This window comes from Archocentrus centrarchus, chromosome 3 (assembly GCF_007364275.1).
Source record: "Archocentrus centrarchus isolate MPI-CPG fArcCen1 chromosome 3, fArcCen1, whole genome shotgun sequence".
Classification (NCBI taxonomy): domain Eukaryota; kingdom Metazoa; phylum Chordata; class Actinopteri; order Cichliformes; family Cichlidae; genus Archocentrus; species Archocentrus centrarchus.
In genome coordinates, this window is record NC_044348.1 from 14,267,499 (window position 1) to 14,288,959 (window position 21,461).

Below are 21,461 nucleotides of genomic sequence, written 5' to 3' on the forward strand. Positions count from 1 at the left end.
CACTGTCTGCAATAGATATTAGTTTTTTGCAATGGATACACAGTAAAATAAATTTTTAAAAATCAGGGATATTTGCTGTAAATCAACAAAAACTTTTTGTTTTATAATTACAGGACAGTTAATAAGCTATCAGTAACTGCTCTATAATTACACATTTATTTCTTACAATTTAAGCCCAAAAGGTCATGCTCACAGATTTACAACAGCAGCATTTATTTATCATGCAGAAAAACTGAGATGTACTGTTGAAATTGCATGAAATTGCATATCTCAAGGATTAAATGTGTAATCAAACTTCTTTACACTGACAGAAAGTTCAGCAGTTTCACTGGTCTGACCCACTTAAGATCAAAGTGTGTGACCCATGATGTCAAATGTGTTGGATATCCCCGTTTTACGGCAATATAGGAACCTTCTAATGTATTTACCCCACCTCCCACCACATGTTATTCATATACTCCTTGTTTGACAGGTTGCTTAATATTCTGCTTTTTCAGCTGTTAACAACAGCATTACTGTGCATCACCACCACCACTTGCTTGGTTGGGGTGATGGTGCTAGTCTCCAAAATGCAAGTCTGCAGCAAAGGCTGGCATGTTGCCATTCCACAAAGAAATTGTGCACTACTGCAGTTTACATTTCATCCCTGTATTCTATTTACACTTCCTGTTTACCTTAAAAACACAAATGTGCTGCCACGCCACCATTAACCCTCTGTAACAAAATGTATAAACTTAAAATCTAAAATATCAAAACTGCTGCACACTAGTAAACTAATTTCAGTTGCTCCCTTATTCACGGGAGGTCAGCACAGTGCTTGGCTCTGCATGTTTGATTTGGCTGATTTGGATGCCTGTGCTGACGCAACCCCCAAAAGGATTCGTGTCCCCTCCCGACTCTTTTGTTTGGGAGTTTCTTTAGCAAGTCTGCATGCATTACATTTTAATAAAACAAGTTTCACTGTGTCCCTACATTCTCACATTTTACTGTATTGTTTTCCTGGTAATTTCATAGTTGTAGGCTTATATAATTTCAAGTGACCTGTTCATAATCTAGAATACATTACCTTTTCCCTTATTTTTTTCAAATTGCCTTGCTTTTATCTACTTTTTCTCTATACTGGACAGTGACACAGTGTCCCACCAGTGCTGCCAGTTCTATTTTAATTTTGACATTGCTGGTTTTTACTACTATTTTTACTGAGTGCCACCTCCGCCGTGTCATGTTTAAGTGTCTGTTTAGCCAAAGTAAATAAATGTAATTACCCACCAGCCCCCTCCAATGAGTAAATCTGATTTGAACTTTAGTTACTTCCTGTCCACTGTAGCTGTTCTTTATTGATCCGCTGAGGTTTACCTCCCCTCTTTAATTGGACGGTCTTATCTGACTCGAGTAGTACGATGGACGTTGAAGGGTTTGTTCGCTAATTACATTTCATACAAAGATTTCATAGCAATTTATAATCAATAAAAACATAGTACAAAGCTTTACTGGAGTAGTAAAAAGTAGTTTTGGTGCAGTTTAATGTTTTTACGTTGTAGCACCCACCCCTACAAGTGGACCTTCCCGCAGCGTTTTAAACCAATCGCAGGCTTTGTTTCAGGAAGGCGTGTCCTGCCGCTTCCTGGTGAACTTTGAAACTGACAGCTCGGAGGCGCTTCGGGTTATCGCTTTTCGGACTTTGTTGTGCTTTCTGTTGATTTCACGTCGCCGTGAGCTCAGCCTTATTTCTGTCATGGCGCAAGACAATCTGTCTGTGGTGCTGCACGCTAAAGGGGACCTCAGGCTGGTATGAAACCGGCGTGTAATGTTATATATTCTGGTTCATTTTCACGCTGTGACTTCAATTGACTGCAGCTGTTTTGTCTTTCTCACAGGAAAGTCGCCCTGTCCCGGAGCCAGGACCTAACGGTACAAATCTGTTCTAGTAAAGTGAATGCACTGCACTTAGGAGCAGCTTATATTGTATAGGCAATTTTAAGAAGCATTTGAAAAACTGTGCAGCATGAATAAGGTTTTATCATTTCTAGACTAAACCATTCAGTTAACTGAACAATTATTGCAGCTGCTTTCCACTTTAGAGTTTCTGTTTTTATTTTAAACTGGGGAAGAAAACCTGTGTAAACTACTACTTACTACTTTAAAATGCATTTTTGGCTAGAGGTATACTGAAAGTGTGCATTGCCTTTAACTTACATGTGGTCAAACAAATTAAAATGTGGGAAACTGAGTGGTCTGAACTCAGACTGGTGTCCTCCCTGCATCCCTCTTTTTGTCTGTTTTGTGCTTAGAGGTTTTGCTGCAGATGCACTCTGTAGGAATCTGTGGCTCAGATGTGCACTACTGGCAGCATGGCCGCATTGGGGCGTTTGTGCTCACGAAACCCATGGTGTTGGGGCATGAGGCAGCAGGGAGAGTGGTGAAGGTTGGCTCTGGGGTCAAGCACCTTAAAGTAGGTAAGTGCAATTATGCACCAAAGGCAGTGTGTCCTAAAATTCAAACTAAAATCTGGTTATTTTGTTTTCTTACATATAACAAACTTGAACATTTCTTTTCATATCATCTGCATTGCATTACATGCATTTAGATGCATTCATGGTACTGTAACTTCACACCCTACCCTAGTCCTTGCTTTTAAATGAGTTTGCACTCAGCCACACTGAGATTTGCATAGACAAAACCATCAGGTGCTTTAATCTTCACATCTTTAAATTTTCAAGGTGACAGAGTGGCCATTGAGCCTGGCGTGCCCCGTGAGATGGATGAGTTCTTCAAAACTGGACGATATAACTTGTCTCCCACTATCTTCTTCTGTGCCACACCCCCTGATGATGGAAACCTCTGTCGCTATTACACGCACAGTGCCAGCTTCTGTTACAAGTAACCCCCCCAAGATTTGCACCATCATTACTTGACTGCCTCATCTCTGCCTGCTAGCAAATGAATTCATTTGAATTTTCCTTCCTCTTATCCCCCACCAAACTGTTCAGGTTGCCTGATAATGTCACATTTGAGGAGGGGGCGCTCATTGAGCCTCTGTCTGTGGGGATCCATGCCTGCCAGAGGGCTGGTGTGACCCTCGGCAGCACTGTGTTTGTCTGTGGTGCAGGTAAAAATTAAACCATAAAAGAGGTCACCCAATCTTCTAGTAATATTCCATCAACAAGATGCCGCAGATCAGATTCAGGGTGTGCAGCAAGTTATACCTTGTGTCGCACTGATACACAACTATACTTTTTAAAGAACAGTGCTAACACGGCTTTGAGTACTGGTTCAGTGTTTACTGTGCATGTTTCCCCTCTTTGTACAGGACCTATCGGGTTGGTCTGTTTGCTTGTGGCCAAGGCAATGGGGGCCTCGCAGGTTGTCATATCTGGTAATGCAACTTCCACTTAAGTGGCCATCTTCACTGCAGTGTTCACATTCTGAGAAGATCAGGACTCATAAGTTCACTTTTTTTTTTTTTTTTTTTTTTTTTTCTGTGCTCAGATCTGTCAGAGGAGCGTTTGTCTATGGCTAAAGAGCTGGGCGCAGACTTCCTGCTGACTGTCAAGAGTGGAGATGGACCCCAGGAGTTGGCCAAGAGTGTGGCGGACATGCTGGGGACTCGGCCTCACGTTACCATTGAATGCACTGGTGTTGAGAGCTGCATCCAGACTGCCATTTATGTATGTGGCCCAGTAAGAACTAAAGCTGCATTCACTTAGGAAACATTTTCATACAAGCTGTAGATGAGGAAGTAAAAGGAATTTTAAAACATGCATATTACTGGACGATATGTCAAAACTTCAAGTTATTGTCTGCATCAGTGGTGGAATCTAAAGTGTGTGTGTGTGTGTTCAAGCATTAAGTGCAGTACATTAATTGAATATTAAAGTTTTATGCAGGTTTGCACTTGTACTCAGCAGAGAAATGTCCTTTAGTCTCTGGAGCTTGAAAAAAGGCAACTGGACTTTGTTGTTTCACCTCTGATCTGAAAGGCTTCTTCAGTTCTCACACCAAATGGAGTCCCCTGGAGGTGGTTATGACCCTCTATTGTTCATGTGTATAATCACACACGCCAAGGTGTGAAAGGAGACATGGGTCATTACAATCAGTGGTTTCATCTGAAACCACATTCGGGACTTTGCTCCATTGTTTCATGTGACCTGTTGAGGTCACTGGAACAGAGGTGTGAATGGGGTTTGAGATGTCTGGGAAGGGAGCTCAGGATCGGACTGTAAGTGGGGGGGGGGGGGGGGGGGGTTGGTAACGTCTTCAAGAAATAGTCCAGTGACCCCCCCCCCCTTTTTTTTCCCTCCCCTTTCCTTCCAAGCTTCAGAGACTATGACCTGGATGACTGAGAACTTACACAGAGGAATGTCCTTTAGATTTCAATAGTTAAGATTTTTAGTTGCATAATACCTAATGAGCTCATATGATGTAAGGTTAAACTGCCAAACAAAATGGAGCACCAACTAAAGCCAAATTATCTCCACAAGTAGTAACATGATGGGGTAACACCTGCAGATGTATTTACTTGGGTAATGTGCATGCACATCTTTTGTCAATGTTCTGAATCTGTCCCATCATGAAGCAGAAATGTCCTCACTTGAGTTTCAGTATCTGGTAAATAATAAAATCAAACTTTGTTTTCCCCCTACCAGACAACACGTTCTGGAGGTGTGGTGGTGCTGGTGGGTCTTGGCTCAGAGATGGCCACAGTTCCTCTGATTAATGCGGCTGTAAGAGAAGTAGACATCAGAGGAGTCTTCCGCTACTGCAATACGTAAGAAATCAGTTATTTCCTTTGTTCTTTAAGCAGATGTTGAAACTGTCAGATGGAGTTCCACCACCTTTAAAGGCAGTAATACTCAGACCAGACATTCTTATTTTTGGCCAAAGTTCATATCATTCAGTAATTTAAACATTGCTAACCATGTTTTCTGTGTTGCAGCTGGCCAATGGCGATCGCTATGTTGGCGTCAGGTAAAGTGAATGTCAAGCCCCTTGTGACTCATCGTTTCCCTCTGGAGCAGGCAGTTCAGGCCTTTGAGACCACGCGTCAGGGTCTTGGAATAAAAGTGATGTTAAAGTGCGACAAAGATGACCAAAACCCCTGAACAGATCAACTGAGCTCAGTATGACTGGCACAAACTGGACATTGACCTGAACAGAGCTAGTTCCAAAGGAAAAACCCTAAAACTGATCACGCTGTGAACAAAGTGCCTGTAAGGCGCACATGTAATTAGCATTAATGGTACATTTAACTATTGCTTGGTGCCCAATGGTTCTAATACTAAAACTTGACTTATTGTATGTAAATGTGCAGTTCCATCTGTAAGTTAAAGATTAATTTAAATACTGTAACAATAAAAAAAATCTTGCAATATTTGGTGTTTCTACAGTGCGGTATATCCTAGTTGTCAGATCTCTATTACATAAATGTGAGCACTAGGGGCCACTAGAAGCTCAAAGTGGAATCTCAATTAACTGGAATCTGTGTAGTACTCTTCCAGCTTTCTGTACAGTTAAATCCTCTGAGACATTCCTCTGTGCACCTTAAGCAGTTGGCGCATAAGAACAGAGTTGCAAAAAATGTCTCTGCACAGCTTTGCTTTTTCCTCTCAAAGATTTAATGTATTTTCTTCACTAAAATTTTAAGCAGTCAGAAGAAAACACTGCATCTTTGCTTTAGAATGGAAACCTATTATGAAACTGTCACATAATTGCCTTTCATGGCACGCAGGTTGAATTATGAAAAGCATGAGTAAAACTGATAAAGACGGCTCCATTCTGTTTGGATGAGGCTTTGGTATTGTGTATCCTCGCCCACTGACTTCTGTAGTTTTTCTTCTTTGACAAGTCAAAGTAGCTGCAATAAAATAGGCTATTTCACACTACATAATGGTAAAGAATGCTGAGTTCTTCTTCTTTTAAACATGCTTAGAATTTTTGTTTGTTGTGAAATTGACACATTCAGTATGGCAGCCTGATTTTCAGATCAGTCTTACCTGAAGTGTCTAAATATAGTAATTTTGTCATTTAGTTGTAGTAATCCTCTTTACCCATAAATACTTCATTTTACTACTGACCAAAATACATTTTGAACAGCCAGTCAAAATTGTGACTTGTATCATGAACACTTAAACAAAAGGGCTTTTATTTTAATCATGGCATTTCTTTTTTTTTTTTTTTTTATCTTTCAACATGAAAATATTCACTCACTGGCCACTTTATCAGCCAATCACATGCAGACATTGTCAAGATGATATGGTGGAGTGCAAACCAAGCATCAGAATGGGGAAGAAAGGTGATTTAAGTGACTTTGAATGTGGCATGGTTGATGGTGCCAGATGTAGGTACTTCAGAAACTGCTGATCTAGGATTTCCCCACACAACCATCTCCAGGGTTTACAGAGAGTTGTCTGAAAAAGAGAAAATATCCAGTGAGCAATTCTCTGAGTGAAAATGCCTTGGTGAAGCCAGATAAGAATGGTCAGACTGACAGAAAGGCAACAGCAACTCAATTAACTGCTTGATCTATTTTCTTGACACACTTTGGGCTCCTTAGTACCAACTGAGCATCATTTAAATGCCTCAGCCTACCTGAGTGTTGTAACCACCTGAGTACAGTGTACCCATCTTCTGATGGCTGCTTCCAGCAGGATAACCCACCGTGCCAGAAAGCTCAAATCATCTCAAACTGGTTTCTTGAACATCACAATGAGTTCACTGTACTAAAATGGCCTCCACAGTGACCAGATCTCTGTCCAGTAGAGCACCTTTGGGATGTGTTGCAACGGGAGATTTACATTGTGTGATGTGGAGCCATCAAATCTGCGGCAACTGTGTAATGCTGTCATGTCAATATTGACCAGACTCTCTGAGAATTGTTTCCAGCTCCATGTTGAGTCTGTGCCATGAAGATTTAAAGCAGTTAATTAGCTATATGGACTTAATAAAGTGCCTGGTGAGTGTAAACGTTTTTTTTTGCATTTTTGATCCAGTAAAAAAAATAAATAAGGAGAAAAAAAAAGGAAAAATCACAGCCAGGTTTAGCTCATATTTTATTATCCTGTCACAATGACATGGTTCTACTTTACGAGGCATGCACACAGATAATGTTCTTACGGTTAAAATTTACTACAATGTGTTGCAAAGCCATTACGCTGCGGTAAGGCCTTTTTTTCTGTCACAGTGTGTGATTCACAGTTCTCTCTTTCCCTCTCAAAAATGAAGGCCAACGTACAGTTGGGAAGATGTTTGCGGTGATTTAAACCTGTTTTTTTTTTTTAAACATGAGCACAATACTAGACAAGTTTTTCTTTATGTACAGACATTCTAATACTGCGTATGGCAATGAGACAGCTCACATAACAAAGTTACATTCACAGTCCACTCATAGTATGCATGAGTTTCAGATGAACACACAGTAGAGAAGCACACAAAAGAAACTTTTCATAGATGTGACTTGAGATTCAAAAGCATAATTAATGCATGTTAATAGTCGCTTGTTATTTGAATGTGTTTGATTTAGAAAAGACTTGCCACTCAGAGGCTGAACTCGTGTATTGCCTTAAAATGTAAAGTAAAAGGATATGGCGTTTCTCCCGTAACACCCCTGCTCCAAGCATTGGCTTGATTCACATGTACATTGTTATCCTCTTAGCACATCGAAACCCAACATTTCAGACACGCGATTCGTTCCCCTTTTCACTGGCAACTATGACGACATCTGTGTCTTTGCCATCATCATAGTTTCAGTTCAACAGCAAGATTCAGTAAATATTTACAATACAGCGCTGGCCCCTCCCTCCTCACTGCCTACACTCACAATATTAGCAAAATATGTATTTACATGAGAATAAATTAACAGAAATGAAAATGAAAATATACAAGAAAGTAGAGTAGAAGTATCATATTGCATTACATGAATATAAAAAAATAAACTGTGACGCATTCATTTGATAAGTCTGCACAGACAGGACAAATAAATAGCAAACAGTATCCACGCACGCGTGCACACACACACACACACACACACACACATTCTGTCTCTTCGGCTGGTCGGGTGGATTAAGCATCCAGTATCAATAAAATGGCTGTTGCATGTTAAGCACAGACAAGGGAGAGATGATGAAGAATTGAAGTCATCAGCCCAAAGACGAAGAAGAAAAAAAAGAGAACTGAAAGGTCAGGGAGAAGTAATCCTCCCCCCGGTTTGTCTGTAGGATAGCTGACCACAGCTGACTGCCTGTCCCGTGGAGCGGTCCCTGGCTGTTCCTTATATGTACATGGGGGTCTCCTGTCCCGTTAGGAGCCTGAACATGGCTGCCGGCATGGTTTTCATGTGAATCTGGCAGAGAGCGAGACAAAACAGCACAGGATCTGTGAAATGGACAATCAGCTGAAAACTGAAGAATAAGAAGGTGTGCGTCAGTGTGTGTTTGTAAATGCAACATAAACAGTAATGTAAAATCAGTGGATGCTAACTGAGAAATCTCACTGCGCAGTAAGGAGACAGTTAAAAAAAAGGCAATTTAAAGGGTTTTCAACTGTACAAAAGTAATGATCTGAGCAGAATCTTTTATTACTGTATCTTACACAATTTAGTCTCCCACATAGAACTGCCAGCACATTAAGCAGTGAATGAGTGAACAGACACTTGCATCTATAGTATCAAGTGTTTTCTTTAAGCAGAGTGACTAACTGATCTAGTTCTGTTCTTAAACTTAACTCGACCATATTACTCCATATTTATGATTTTTCCTTACATCCAAAATGCAAGAATTACATCCACTGAACTTTTTGCTTAGACTTCTCCTGTTTGTGATGTACTGCTTATACTGTAGGCTGTTAAAAATGTGTAGTCTACATGTCAAAGGTAAGCAACATGCTAAAGTTATTTTCTTCACAGTTTCTTCACAGCAGGGTGGCAAACATAAGGCCCAGGGGCCAGAATCAGCCTGGCAATGACTACAATCTGGCCCACTGGGTGGACTTGGAAAATCTAAAGGCTGGCATAAACTTTTGGACTTTTAATTGTATTTTCATAAGTTTTACAGCTTTATCTATACTGCCCCATGGCTATACCAAATTAATTAGGTAACAGGTAAATAATTAAATGACAGACTGTCAGTCTGAGCCACTCCTAGCTTGTGACATCTGGTTTCAGAAAACCAGTGGATGAAGCCACAGTGGCTAAATCCATCATTTATAATCAGCCTACGGTTAAAAAAAAAAAAAAAAAAGTTAGTTGTATTAAAACTGTCACAGTATTTGCAAATGTATATATGTGTAAGTTATGGTTCTCTTTGAAAAAGGTTTTGCTTGTGTGTATCAATTTAACCTCGCCAACAGAGTTCGAGAGGGCCTGGACAATCTTCTCATGTGCTGTGGCCACCACACTCTGACCATTGATCTCTATGATCCTGTGACCTACACGCACCCCACCTCGCTCAGCAATGCCTCCTCGCATCAGGCTGCATATCTGTAGAGGGGAAAAAATAAAATAAGAAAATTAACTCATATTTTCATTTTCTAAAAAAAAAAAGAAATAAAAAAAATACAGAAATATGATCACTACTTCTGAAACACACCATAATGAACTGATGACACATTAGAATCTTGGTAAAGATAAAGGTGGGTGGGGTTAGTAAGGATTATATTAAGCATTTAAATATTGTCTGAGTTTAAATATCAATTTATCACAATACAGGGCTTCGTCAATATATCAACACAGAAAAACATGCGCAAATCAATCTTAACTAACACGAGAAAGCGAAACATGTACATGCTGCATGGTGCGAACAGGAACTATAGAAAATAAAACATTAAAAATATCATTTAACTAATTAATGTGTTCATTAATTAAAACAACATGTTTAAAAAATGCACAGTCTGGTATTAATATCAAAATCACTAGTCTACAGATCAGTTAATTCATACGCACAATGCCATTCTGGACACTGAAACCCAGCTGATACTTTAGATCTGGTCTCTTAATGAGGACTGTAGTAACAGGAGGGCAGCTGACAATGTTCATTTTCACCTGGACCTGGTTCTTTAAGCCCTTTAACACACAAGAGACAGAAAAACACACAAACATAAGAGGTTTATTCACAGAAGTTATGTGGGTGAACTTCTAAAACAGGGGTAGGGAACTCCAGGCCTCGAGAGCCGGTGTCCTGCAGGTTTTAGATGTGTCCCTGATCCAGCACACCTGACTCAAATGACTGAATTACCTCCTCAGTCTGCAGTCAAGTTCTCCAGAGTCCTGCTAATGACTTCTATATGTGATTCAGGTGTGCTGGATCAGGGACACATCTGAAACCTGCAGGACACCGGCTCTCGAGGCCTGGAGTTCCCTACCCCTGTTCTAAAACAAAGCTAGCATGCACTTCATAGCTTCAGCTGCCTCTTCCATCCACTTCTTCAGTGTCTCTGTACCTTAATGATTCCCTGACAGGTGGCGAGTGGCAGCCCCACTAGGCTGGTGTTGTTGATGGACATGATCTGGTCTCCGATACTGAGCTTGCCAGAGCGAGCTGCTGGACCGCCGTTCATCATGTTGGCCAAGATGACTGTGGGCAGGATGGAGCCCCAGCCGGACTCCACAATCACCACACCCAGGATCTCTCCTTTACTCTTCTCCAGCTGCAGCTGTGGAGACAGGTGGAAGAAGGGGGAGTTTGTTAGTCTTGTTTTTCTTTTTTTAAAGTTTCATCATGAACAGAACATTTCCAACCACATTTGAAACCACATGGGCCACAATGGTGGGGTGTCTTAATATGCTGCAGAAATTACACTGAGACTGTGCAATCGTTTTACAGCCATGGCTTTAGGATTGCTGTTTATACAGAAACTGATTAAAATCTCTGGTCAGATTGGACTGCTACAGCTAATGTTGCAAATCAATGTGGACTACTGGTCTATTACACAATTGGATTTGCAGAAATGTTGTTTACCTTAATCTTTGGATTAGCTCAGATTACATTATTCTTTGCTATCTGCATATTTTATCTGCAAATGGATTTCCTCTTAAGTTTCTTTTCCTTCAATTCAAACAGCACAAATGAAAGAAATGAAGGAGACACTAAAGTGAACTCAGACGTAACATATACAGATACTCAGACAAACGTGATGGAAGGCACATTCCATGGAAGGCAAAGTTCTATTCTATTCTATTTACTAACAGTGGAGGTTAATAACAGTATTTGTCATATTGGTCATATCTGAAGTTAAAAAATTATTGGAAGAACAAAATAAGATATTCCCATTATTCCAAACTGGTCCTATTAGGTGTATTTCGAGAAGGCTTTGAGGAACGTGCTTGGATCATTTGGGTGCAAATCCTATTAGCTATTATAATAAGTTAAAAAATGGAGCTAACCTTCTCCCTCTCTTCTCCCCAGCAGGCAGGAGCATGGCTGGATTGGGTTTTAGTTTGCTTATCAGTTATCTGTCTTTCTTTCAGATATCTGCGCCACATGCTTGCATCTACACACTCAGAACATTACAGACATAGCCATTCCACATTTGAGTCTAATTTAACTAAAGACATTCTGGTTATTTAAACTCCATTATCTGTGTGGTCTTCCTGTTTTTTCTGAGCTTTGATAACCATAATAATACAAAATGCCAAAAGTGGCCCTATCAGTGCAATGGAGTGCACAATGGATTACATGCCTCCAGTAATACAATCGCCCTGCTCCTTTATGCATCTGAGCAAACACCAGCTTCATCGCCTAGAGAGAATTTCTTCAAGTTTGCCAGATATGCTCACTTGGACTCGGCAGTGAACTGATTAGAATTTGGTGGTTGAAGGCTGAACTCAAGAAATCATACACTAATTCTGCCAAAACTAACTCATAATGGGATAACATGAAGTGATTACATTTTAGAACCACAAGGTCAAAGGCCAAGTCTGGACAGACATGGATATAAACTTAGCTGATTGGCCTGTTTGTATCAGTCATTGAACTTGATACATGAAATTGTTCAAGCAATGAGAAGCTGGACATGAAAAAGATACAATATGTAAACCTTCTTGAAATTAAAATCAACTGTTGAAGTAGAATAAAGTATGTATATTTGGAAATAGGTTTTATTCTATTACAATATACATCAGTATCTGAAATATATTAAAATATCCATTAGGAGTTGATATTGCTAACCCCCATAACAGGGATTCAGCAGCTGAAAGAGGTTTTGTTTGGCAGACAAGTTAGTCCTCTTTGGACTGCACTGGTTGTCTCAAATTTGGGCAGTGTATGAAAAATGCTTTTTTGCAAGTACAATTAGAAAAGGACTGAACAAGTGTGGCTTGTTTGGAAGGACTGCCATGTCAGCACAGCTTAGGTTTGCATCCAAACTGCAAGACTTCTGGAAAAATGTCCTTTGGACAGACAAGACCAAAGTGGATATGTTGGGCCATAATACACAGAAATACATTTGGTGAAAACAAGCATAGCATATCAGCACAAATAGTTCATACCAACCGTCAAACACGGCGGTGGAGGGGTGATGATTTGGGCTTGTTTTGCAGCTACAGGACCTGATCACCTTGTAGTCATTGAGTTCACTATAAACTCCTCTGCATACCAAAGTATTCTAGAATCAAATGTGAGGCCATCTGTCCGACAGCTAAAGCTTGGCCTAAAATGGGTCATGCAGCAGGACAATGACCACAAGCACAGCAGCAGATCTACAATAGAATGGCCTAGAGAGCTTTTGCAAATGCCTGCAAATTTCAATGAACTGAAGCAATGTTGTAAAGAGTGGGCCAAAAGTGTATTTAGTTTTTCCACAGGACTGCATAGAGCAGCCACATTCGTGAAACTTTCTACACACGACTGTAGAATATGAGTAGATGCTAGGCCTGGTATGCAGAATGTGGATTGCAGAAAGCACTTGGATTTTGTGCTCAAAGAACAGTATATATTATTGTATAATATTCTGTTTGGCATTAATATTCACAGCATCTCAAATCACCTCCTTTGTTATCTCAGTTTGCTATGCAGGGTTCATACACTTGTCGAGGGTGAAATTCAAGCACTTTTTAAATGGTAAATGGACTAGTTCTTATATAGCGCTTTTCTACTCAGTCAGAGCACTCAAAGCGCTTATACAACCTGTTTGCATTCACCCATGCACTCCCATTCATACAAGCACTTCCATTTTTATGAAGCTAAGTGCTTTTAATTACCTAACATTCACACACATTCATACTCCGACAGAACGGTCGGAGAGCAACTTGGGGTTAAGTATCTTGCCCAAGGATACATTGGCATGTAGCCCGGAGTAGCCAGGATTCGAACCGCTGACCTTCCGATCAGTAGGTGACCTGCTCTACCTACTGAGCTACAGCCACCCCAGCAAGGTTCTGTTTCAAGATTTTCCAGCACTTTAACACTGTGATACGTATTGATACTCAAAATTACTTCACATTTAAAAGATGGTATTATTGATAGAAAACAATAACTACTGGTAGTTAATTCTGAAAACTTGATTCTCCAGATTGTAAGCAAACCCAGTTTAGCCCCTTAACTGGCTAAGGCCCGGAGACGGGCCGTTTGTAGTCCCTTTTATATGGCAGGCGAGACCCGCCCAATTTTATTGACACCTCATTCGGCCAATCATGTAACTGGCTGCACCAAATCACCTGACAAAGATACGTGACGCCCTCTGTGTATCACTGGCTCTAGCAAACCCATTTCTTAACATGATTGGCCGAATAGGTGTCAATAAAAATGGGAGGGTCTAGCCTGCCATATAAACTGCACTTCATTCGGCCCGCGGACCAGACGCGCCAGTTAATAGGCTATGAAATGGATTTTTCATTGTGCGCAGCAGTTCTACGCACGCGAGTTGTTGAATTTAATCACAAGGAATGAATACCTGCATGACATGTTTTTTTCTCGCGTGTGACTTTTGACCTAAATATAATTCCATACTCGTCTTATCCATAATTGTAATTTGTATACTTGGTATTTTCCAGCCAACACTTATCAAAATGGCGACTCTCTGTTTTCGGGGTGGGGGGGGGCCGGGGTCACAAACAGACTGACATCATTTTAGGCTTTCCGAATCTTTCTTTCTCCATCTCATAAGTGAACCATTAAGATAGCTATTTTTAAATTAAAAAAAAAAAGTTACAGTTTCAAGCACCATATCCAAAATTCAAGCACTTTTCAAACATTGAAAACACAAAATTAAAACATTCTCAAGGATTTCCAGCACCTGAACTGACCATGACTATGGTACAAACACTTTGCCACAGTTAAGTCAATCTACGCTAGATGCCATTTTACAACCAAATTCTGTTGAGCTTGAATGTTTATTTAAGCAACAGACAATTACCAGTAATTTATTTATAGTAATTTATCACATCCATATTTGACTTAACAGGCCTTTTTAGATTCAGCTATTGTGCATATTCTAGTACTGTCATAATGTTGAATATGTTTTCCTGTTTTAGACCAGCTGATACTACTCCTCTACACATAAAGCCTCAAGACATGACTTGGAACAGTTAGTAAGGTGGGGAAGCTTTAGTACTTCAAGAAAGCCCAGGTTCCCCATTACTGTAAATTACTCATGTGCCCCTAATATAGCAGCTGTGCAGTTGTCCCCCTTCAGTCTCTCTGCTCATAAACCAGAAACTGTTTCACGGTTTGTAATTCACCAAAAGCCTTGAGCAATGTTTTCAGGGCACAGTATTAGCTAAAGCAGAAATGCTACTGCAAAAATAAGCTAGAGTTGACATGGTTGGAGTAGATTTTACTGTACCATCTGCATCTTAATCTGTCTAATTAGTTAACAGCTACAATAGTAGTGCATGTCTCCAATGGCCCTGCAGCATGAGTGCGATTTGTGCCACGTGCAGTCTCTCACTGTTTATGCCCAGTTCTTTCTTATGAGGTTTACAGAAATATAAACCCACCTCTTTGCAGTTTTCAGAGTTGGAGAAGTGAATGAGGTCATCATTGTACATCTCCTGGGTGTTGATGATGTCACTGTACTCCTTCTGACTCAGGTCCTCGGGGTTAATGCCATTGGCTCTCAAGAACTCCTGATAAGCTACGCTGAAAGCCTGGCCGATGGACTGAGCGATAAGCTGGGCCTGCAGAAAGAATAGTCATCCTGTAAACGTGTTTGTGATCTCGTTTTAGATCCACAAAAGCAAACTGAGCTGCATATAAATAACAACAGAGGGAGCAAACAGCATCCAGTGGCATCAACCAACAGTGGAAGTGACTGTGCCAGGAATATTTTAAGGCATAATATATATTGATTTTCCCTTAGTGGCTATATTTTGCCACTAAGAAAGGACCGGTAAAAAAAAGGCATACTTTCCTGCTCTTTAATTCAGGCGAAATCAAGGTTAATGAAGACAACAGACAGCAATAATAAACCTTGTATAAATTTGAATGATGACTCATTTTCCAAGCTGTATTTTCCCTGTTTAATTGAATTCTATACTTGCATATAAATCTCTTTTTGCAGACAGTAATGGCCCCAAGTCCCACCGTGAATTTGTTATGTACAACAATAAAAAGCAGAAAAAAAAAAAAATGCAGGAATCACTGCATGCAGCCACAGTGGAACCACAATAGCACAAACAGTTTATAAGCTGATGGATGAGCAGCTGAATGGTTCCATTATAACTCTGGCCGGCCTTTAAAGCCTGGCAGCAAAATTAGATGAGGAGGCTACAGATTGGAGCCCAGCCTTTATACTGACTGGCACAGAAACTAAGTCGCTGGCTCCTCTGCGCAACATTGTTCATGCTGCCAAGTCCTGCTGAATATGCTTCAACAAGGCAAGCAGCAGATCTCTGTCCTAAAATAAATTAATTAAAAAAAAAAAATCAAAAGTGCCCAGCCAATTTACATCATTTCACATCAGTGGGTTCCTCTAAGTGATTATTGCAGGGTGCCCGAAAATGTTTTTAGAATTTCTCTATATTAGTGACAGTATTTGAAATAATTTAACAACACTAAATTCAGAAAAAAGCAATAAAATGATGTCTTGGAGTCAAACTGTAGAAGTTAATAACGGTGATAAGTGGGAAGCTGAAATATTTCCTGACACTCACACAGCACTTGCAAGGCAATCGCAAGTGTCATCTTCACTATCTTTAGATGCTAAAGGATCTGCCAAATGAGAACGCTTACATAATGACAAAAAATAACATCTGTCATCTGTGTACCCTCTCTCCTGAGAAGATTCACCCACAAACACATAGAGACACAGTGGATTTGTCAGTCTGAAAACTATTTAAGAGCTGCTTACATCCTCAGACTCAAAGACGTGGCATATCATTTTGTACTGCTTCTTTGCCTCGGGTGCCCCGGGTGTAGTTTCAATGCAGTCCTGTGAGGCTGTGCGTGGCATGCGGCGTCTTGCCATCAGGACCACAATGTTTCCGATGTCAGCAATGTAGGATATAGTGCGGAGTGCGTTGTCCATCATTGTTTCCTGTTGGCACATCAACCAAAATCCCACTTTAATAATATTCTACAGTTGAATACAAGTACTAGTTGTTCTATTTGTGAATTTATAAGCTAAACAATAGAGGAAAAGACTGTAATGACAATGTCAACGGGTATGAAAGCAGTCTTTTTGTACTGTTTGTTCACTTTCTTGCTGCTGTTGGTTTAATACTTGCCACTCTTATTTTGTTGTTTTGTTGCATTACCTAAAGCTGTGTTTTCCTTTGTTATGGTTGTTGTAACTGTATGCAGTAGTAGTCTGTGAGTTGAAATGTTTGTGAATGTGGGCGTGGGCCTTTCCTTTTTAATATTAATATCTAAAAATACTGTATATAAAAGAGGAATGCAGGCTCTGGGTCTGAAAAGTGAAGTTTCTTTTTAAAACCTGCATTCTTTCCAATTGTCTGCAGGGGGTTCCTGCAAAAAGAAGCCCTTTCATGTCATTTATGGCCTCAGTAAACATTTTATTTATGACTTCTGGTTTCAATCGCTAGTTTCAAGTCTTGAGTACATGTGTAATATAGCAATGCCAGAGCTGACAGCCAAGAAAAAAAAAATCAGAAAGAAAAAGAAAAGGGGTGAAATAGGAGAAAATGTAAGAATAAAAAGACAGAGCACAAGTAGAAAACCACAATGGGTTACCAACTGCTGCACCTGTAAAAAATATATATATATTTAAAAAAAGCACCTGAAAAAAACAAAGAAAAAATGGATACACAAACCAACAATTTTGTTGCATGTGTGTGTGTTTGAGTGTGTGTGTGAGTGAGTGAGAGAGAGAGAGAGAGAGAGAGAGAGAGAGAAGAGAAAGAGAGAGAAGAGAGAGAGAGAGAGAGAGAGAGAGAGAGAGAGGAGAGAGAGAGAGAGAGAGAGAGAGAAGAGAAGAGAGAGAGAGAGAGAGAGAGAGGGTGAATGTCTGTGTATTTGTCTTTGTCACAAAACATGGTTGATAATGAGGATGAGGAGCCGCAACAAGGCCCCCCAGGAGCCAGAGACAAAGAAAGACCCAGGAAACCCATACTGTCTGCACCCCCCCAAGAGTACTTAAGAGGCCACACATCTCGATGACATCCAAGAGCCCACCCCAACAGAAGAAGGAGGGAGGCCCCAGACGGAGCCCTCACGGCCAGAGGCAACATGGAGCAAACCCCACCAGAGGCCGGCCATCCCAGCATGAGCCGAGAATAGGACCACAAGGCTGCTGGCACCCAAGGACCACCTGACACCCAGCAGAGCCCCCCATCTTCATGGCAGACACCCCCATCTTCATGCTGAAGAGACCTAAGCCACCCCAGACCACAACCTATGTCCCATAGGGGCCAAGGCTCAGCAAGACCCAGACCCAAGCCCAGCCACACACACACACACACACAAAAAGAGATACTGACTGCATACACACAAACACACATAAAGGCCACTCACTCACCCATACATCAACCATGCAGACACACAGAGACACACCCATCCACATCAAGTGTATGTGTGTGCGAGGTGAAATGGCTGTGTATGAATGTGTGAAATCTAGAGTGCTATTAAAATTAAGGGGACAGATGTGACACCTCCCCCCAAAAAACCTTCACTGTCTAAGGTGAAGATAAAATTGAGGGGCAGGACTGAAGAGGTGAGTGGGGCCGCCTCAGCAGCCCCACTCACCAACCTCTGGTTAACACACCTGCCCCGACAACACTATACACTATGTGTATAGTAATGTGTTGTGAGCCATAATGACTATAGTGTAATTAAGAAGAAGGGCTGCCCCACCCACTGTGGCATGTCTCCCCTCTTTCATTTGTTCCATGCTTACAGACATTACAGTTGTTTTCCATGATCAAAAGCTGGAATTATGCTATTGATATTATTGATTTTTGGTATATGATATTATTTTTGTACTTACACAGTGTGTGTGTGTGTGTGTGTGTGTGTGTGTGTGTGTGTGTGTGTGTGTGTGTGTGTGTGTGTGTGTGTGTGTACGTGAGTGAGTGAGTGCAATGTGGCAGTAAAAAAAAACTAACCCGGGTTGTATCAGAACTGTGCATATGACATCACAGTCTCTATGTCTCATTTTATACACAGCTTATGGTTTATTACTGATAACACTGTCTTCACTGTGATACTGACATGCCATCCATCAACCCAACCGCTTATTTAATTCTAAGTCGCTGGAGCCAATCCCATATGAGTGTTACAGGGTACCGCTAAAGATGCGGTACACCTTGCACAGGCTGACACAATGTCATGCAATATACAGTAAATCCTATTTAACTACTGTTTCTTTAAAACTGGTTACAGTTTGGTTACAGTACTAACCTAAAAAGAGGACACACAAATGCATATACAATGAATCTATGCTGAAACCAAGAAACAAGCAGAGATCTTCTTCATAATTACACATTTTAACTGACAAAATGATGTATTTCACAGAAATGTTTGCTATTTTTTTCCCCTAATACTAAATTTGCAAAGCCGTGACAGTTACTTGTAATTATCCTGTTTTTGACAGCAGCTGGTTTCCTTTGATGATTAATATCTGAAAATTAAAGAGCCACTGAGCAGCATATTTGTTTCCTCTCATTATCAAAGCTGCATTATTCATTTCAGGGTGAGAAGTGAGATGAAAGTATTATTGACAGAAAACAAACATGCCTACTTTTGATTGAATTCAAGCCTGCTGTATAATCTGATTATGGCTCAATAGCATCCCGGTAAATTGCACTGAGCAGATTTTCATCTAAGAGCACTGAACAGGTGCGTGAAAAACTAAGAGCATTTGTGTTAATTAAAAAAAATCATGTATGTTAACTCAGCCTAATAATTGTCTTGGGTTATAATGTATGAGGTACTGAGGCAAAGCTGCACTTTAAAGGTGAATCTGTGGATTTGTTGAGAGGAACATGCATTTGTTCATTGTTCATTTGTTCATGTTTTATGGTAATATGCTAATTGTTTTCCCCAGCTATTTGTCATTAACTGTGTGGTGATTTAATTATATTGGCCTAATAAGTGCTGTTGTTCCACCCCACCTCTGGAGTTGTTCTTATTATGAATCAATGTCAGGAACCCAGTGTAAGCTACATCAAGCTTTTACATGCAGAAAAAGGCTTTTTTATTCAGAATCTGGGACCAGTGGCAACCAGATGGAAAAAAGGACTCTGCATTGCAGTCTGCCAGGCGGCTGCCCACACACACACACACACACACACACATATTCTGACACTGCTCAGATGGCCAGGCAGCAGCTAAGACTGAAATACTGCCAATGAATCATCTATCGCATATACATTTAACGGTTACTGTGAGCACAAGGCTCTATTCATGATCTCCAGAACTGCAAATCTCTCGGAAGTGTGCTGCTTCCATCAAAAACTATACCTCCTGTGAAGACTAGTGCTGCTGCTTCACAACACAGCTTGCTGTAAAGCTTAAAGGCAAGTTTCTGTAAGAGTGAAGAGAAGGTTTTTGTGTAAAAACTTGAATGAGGAGAACTATGACAGATACATGGGATTTTTACTCCACAAAGATCTTTGGAAAGTCAGACTCCAAGCTGATTTTTGACTTTTTGTCTGGTTTCAGAGGGATTAATGACTGAAGAAAATATAGTCTACATTATACCTTTAGGCATTTTTGAAGGTTGAAGGTGGAGTAAGTCATTCTAATTCAATACACTTGCAGAAATTCAGTGAATATCTCCTTACAGTCAACTAAATATCAGTTTTGGACAGAACATTACTAACAACTGGGCATGTTTGTGCTTGTGAACAAGACAGGGGGAAGGGAGACGGGGGATAGGAGCAGACCAAGAGGAACGGTTGAACATCGTAACATAATCACATTGTCAAAAAGGTGAGATGGTGAAGAAACAGCCGAAGATGAAAAGGTCAGAATAAAAACTGAGAAAGACGGGCTATGATCAGGCAAGGATGAAGAGCTGCATTACCATCGGTGAGGCTTTCAAGTGGTGGAGAGACCTTAGGGCTGAAATGCATGAGGATGGCAGCAGAGGTTTCTCTCCTTCTGCTTGATAGACGGTGAAAATGAGATTTTTTGTGTTTCACAGAAAAAGAAAATTTTCACAAGACTATGCAGCCCTGTGAAAAATGTGAAAAACTAGGCACACAATGATTCATTTGCTTGTTGAACACCCTGTAGCAGCAATAACGTCAAGTAATTGTTTTCTGTATGACATCATCAGTCTCTCACATCATTATGGAGGAAAGTTGGCCCACTTTTCTTTACAATAATGCGTGTGTTCATTGAAATTTGCAGGCATTTGTTTATGCACAGCTCTCTTAAGGCCCTGTTACAGCATTTTAATTGGTTTAAGGTCTGGACTTTAACTGTGCACACGTCCTTGATCCGTTTCTTTTTCATCTGTTTCATGTTTGAAATTCAGTGACTGCAAGGTGTTGATAATGGCTGCAAAACAAGCCCAAGCTATCACCCCTCCACCACTGTGGTTGACAGTTGAAATGTGGTGTTTGTGCTGATATGCTGTGTTTGGTTTTCTCCAAACGTGGTTCTGCACATTATGGCCAATCCACTTTGGTCTCATCTGTCCAAAGGACATTGTTTCAGAAGTCTTGTGGTTTGTTCAGATGCAGCTTTGCAAACCTAAGCTGTTCTGCCATGTTCTGTTTAGAGACAAGAGGCTTTCTCCAGGCAACACTTCCAAACAACCTACTGTATACCTGTTCTGTATTCTTCTAATTAAACTGCTGCGAACTTTAACATTTAGCATACTAACTGAGACCTGCAGAGTCTGAGATGTAGTTCCCAGATTTTTTGTCAGACATTGGGGTGAATTTGGTGAGACTTCCACTACTGGAAAGACTGACAATTGTTTTTCACTTAATCTTCGTCACTGTGGAAAGGTGAACTTGAGGAAGATTGTGGCTTTGTGTTAATCCCTCACTTATCGCGGGTGTTATGTTCCAGGACCACCCGCGATAAGTGAAAATCCGCGAAGTAGGGATGCTATATTTATTT

The 21,461-nt window shown here is 40.5% G+C and overlaps 2 protein-coding genes across 4 annotated transcripts in view; one reads left to right on the forward strand and one right to left on the reverse strand.

Moving 5' to 3' along the window:
- Positions 1 to 1,599: 1,599 nt before the first annotated feature.
- Positions 1,600 to 5,380, forward strand: sord (sorbitol dehydrogenase). Its single transcript, XM_030725059.1, has 9 exons — positions 1,600 to 1,789; positions 1,878 to 1,911; positions 2,292 to 2,456; positions 2,721 to 2,880; positions 2,991 to 3,109; positions 3,311 to 3,376; positions 3,490 to 3,668; positions 4,647 to 4,768; positions 4,937 to 5,380. The coding sequence occupies exons 1-9, from the start codon at positions 1,736 to 1,738 to the stop codon at positions 5,100 to 5,102; spliced, it is 1,065 nt and encodes a 354-aa protein (XP_030580919.1). The 5' UTR covers positions 1,600 to 1,735; the 3' UTR covers positions 5,103 to 5,380.
- A 1,656-nt stretch (positions 5,381 to 7,036) lies between these two features.
- apba2b (amyloid beta (A4) precursor protein-binding, family A, member 2b) overlaps positions 7,037 to 21,461 on the reverse strand; it is a 72,305-nt gene continuing 57,880 nt past the window's right edge. For all 3 annotated transcript variants that reach the window (XM_030725338.1, XM_030725345.1, XM_030725353.1), the window contains 6 exons: positions 16,279 to 16,464; positions 14,927 to 15,106; positions 10,432 to 10,644; positions 9,935 to 10,054; positions 9,332 to 9,472; positions 7,037 to 8,338 (listed from right to left, as the gene is read on the reverse strand). In XM_030725338.1, the coding sequence (XP_030581198.1) occupies positions 8,267 to 8,338; positions 9,332 to 9,472; positions 9,935 to 10,054; positions 10,432 to 10,644; positions 14,927 to 15,106; positions 16,279 to 16,464 (912 nt within the window). In that variant the 3' untranslated portion in view covers positions 7,037 to 8,266. The remainder of the gene's footprint in view (positions 8,339 to 9,331; positions 9,473 to 9,934; positions 10,055 to 10,431; positions 10,645 to 14,926; positions 15,107 to 16,278; positions 16,465 to 21,461) is intronic.

What these genes read in the sequence shown, in the direction of transcription:
- sord (XM_030725059.1), top strand. Translation starts at nt 1,736, where the DNA reads ATGGCGCAAGACAATCTGTCTGTGGTGCTGCACGCTAAAGGGGACCTC. An exon ending in TGTGTTTGTCTGTGGTGCAG is followed by an intron (nt 3,110 to 3,310) that starts GTAAAAATTAAA and finishes CTCTTTGTACAG; the next exon opens with GACCTATCGGGTTGGTCTGT. An exon ending in CTCGCAGGTTGTCATATCTG is followed by an intron (nt 3,377 to 3,489) that starts GTAATGCAACTT and finishes TTCTGTGCTCAG; the next exon opens with ATCTGTCAGAGGAGCGTTTG.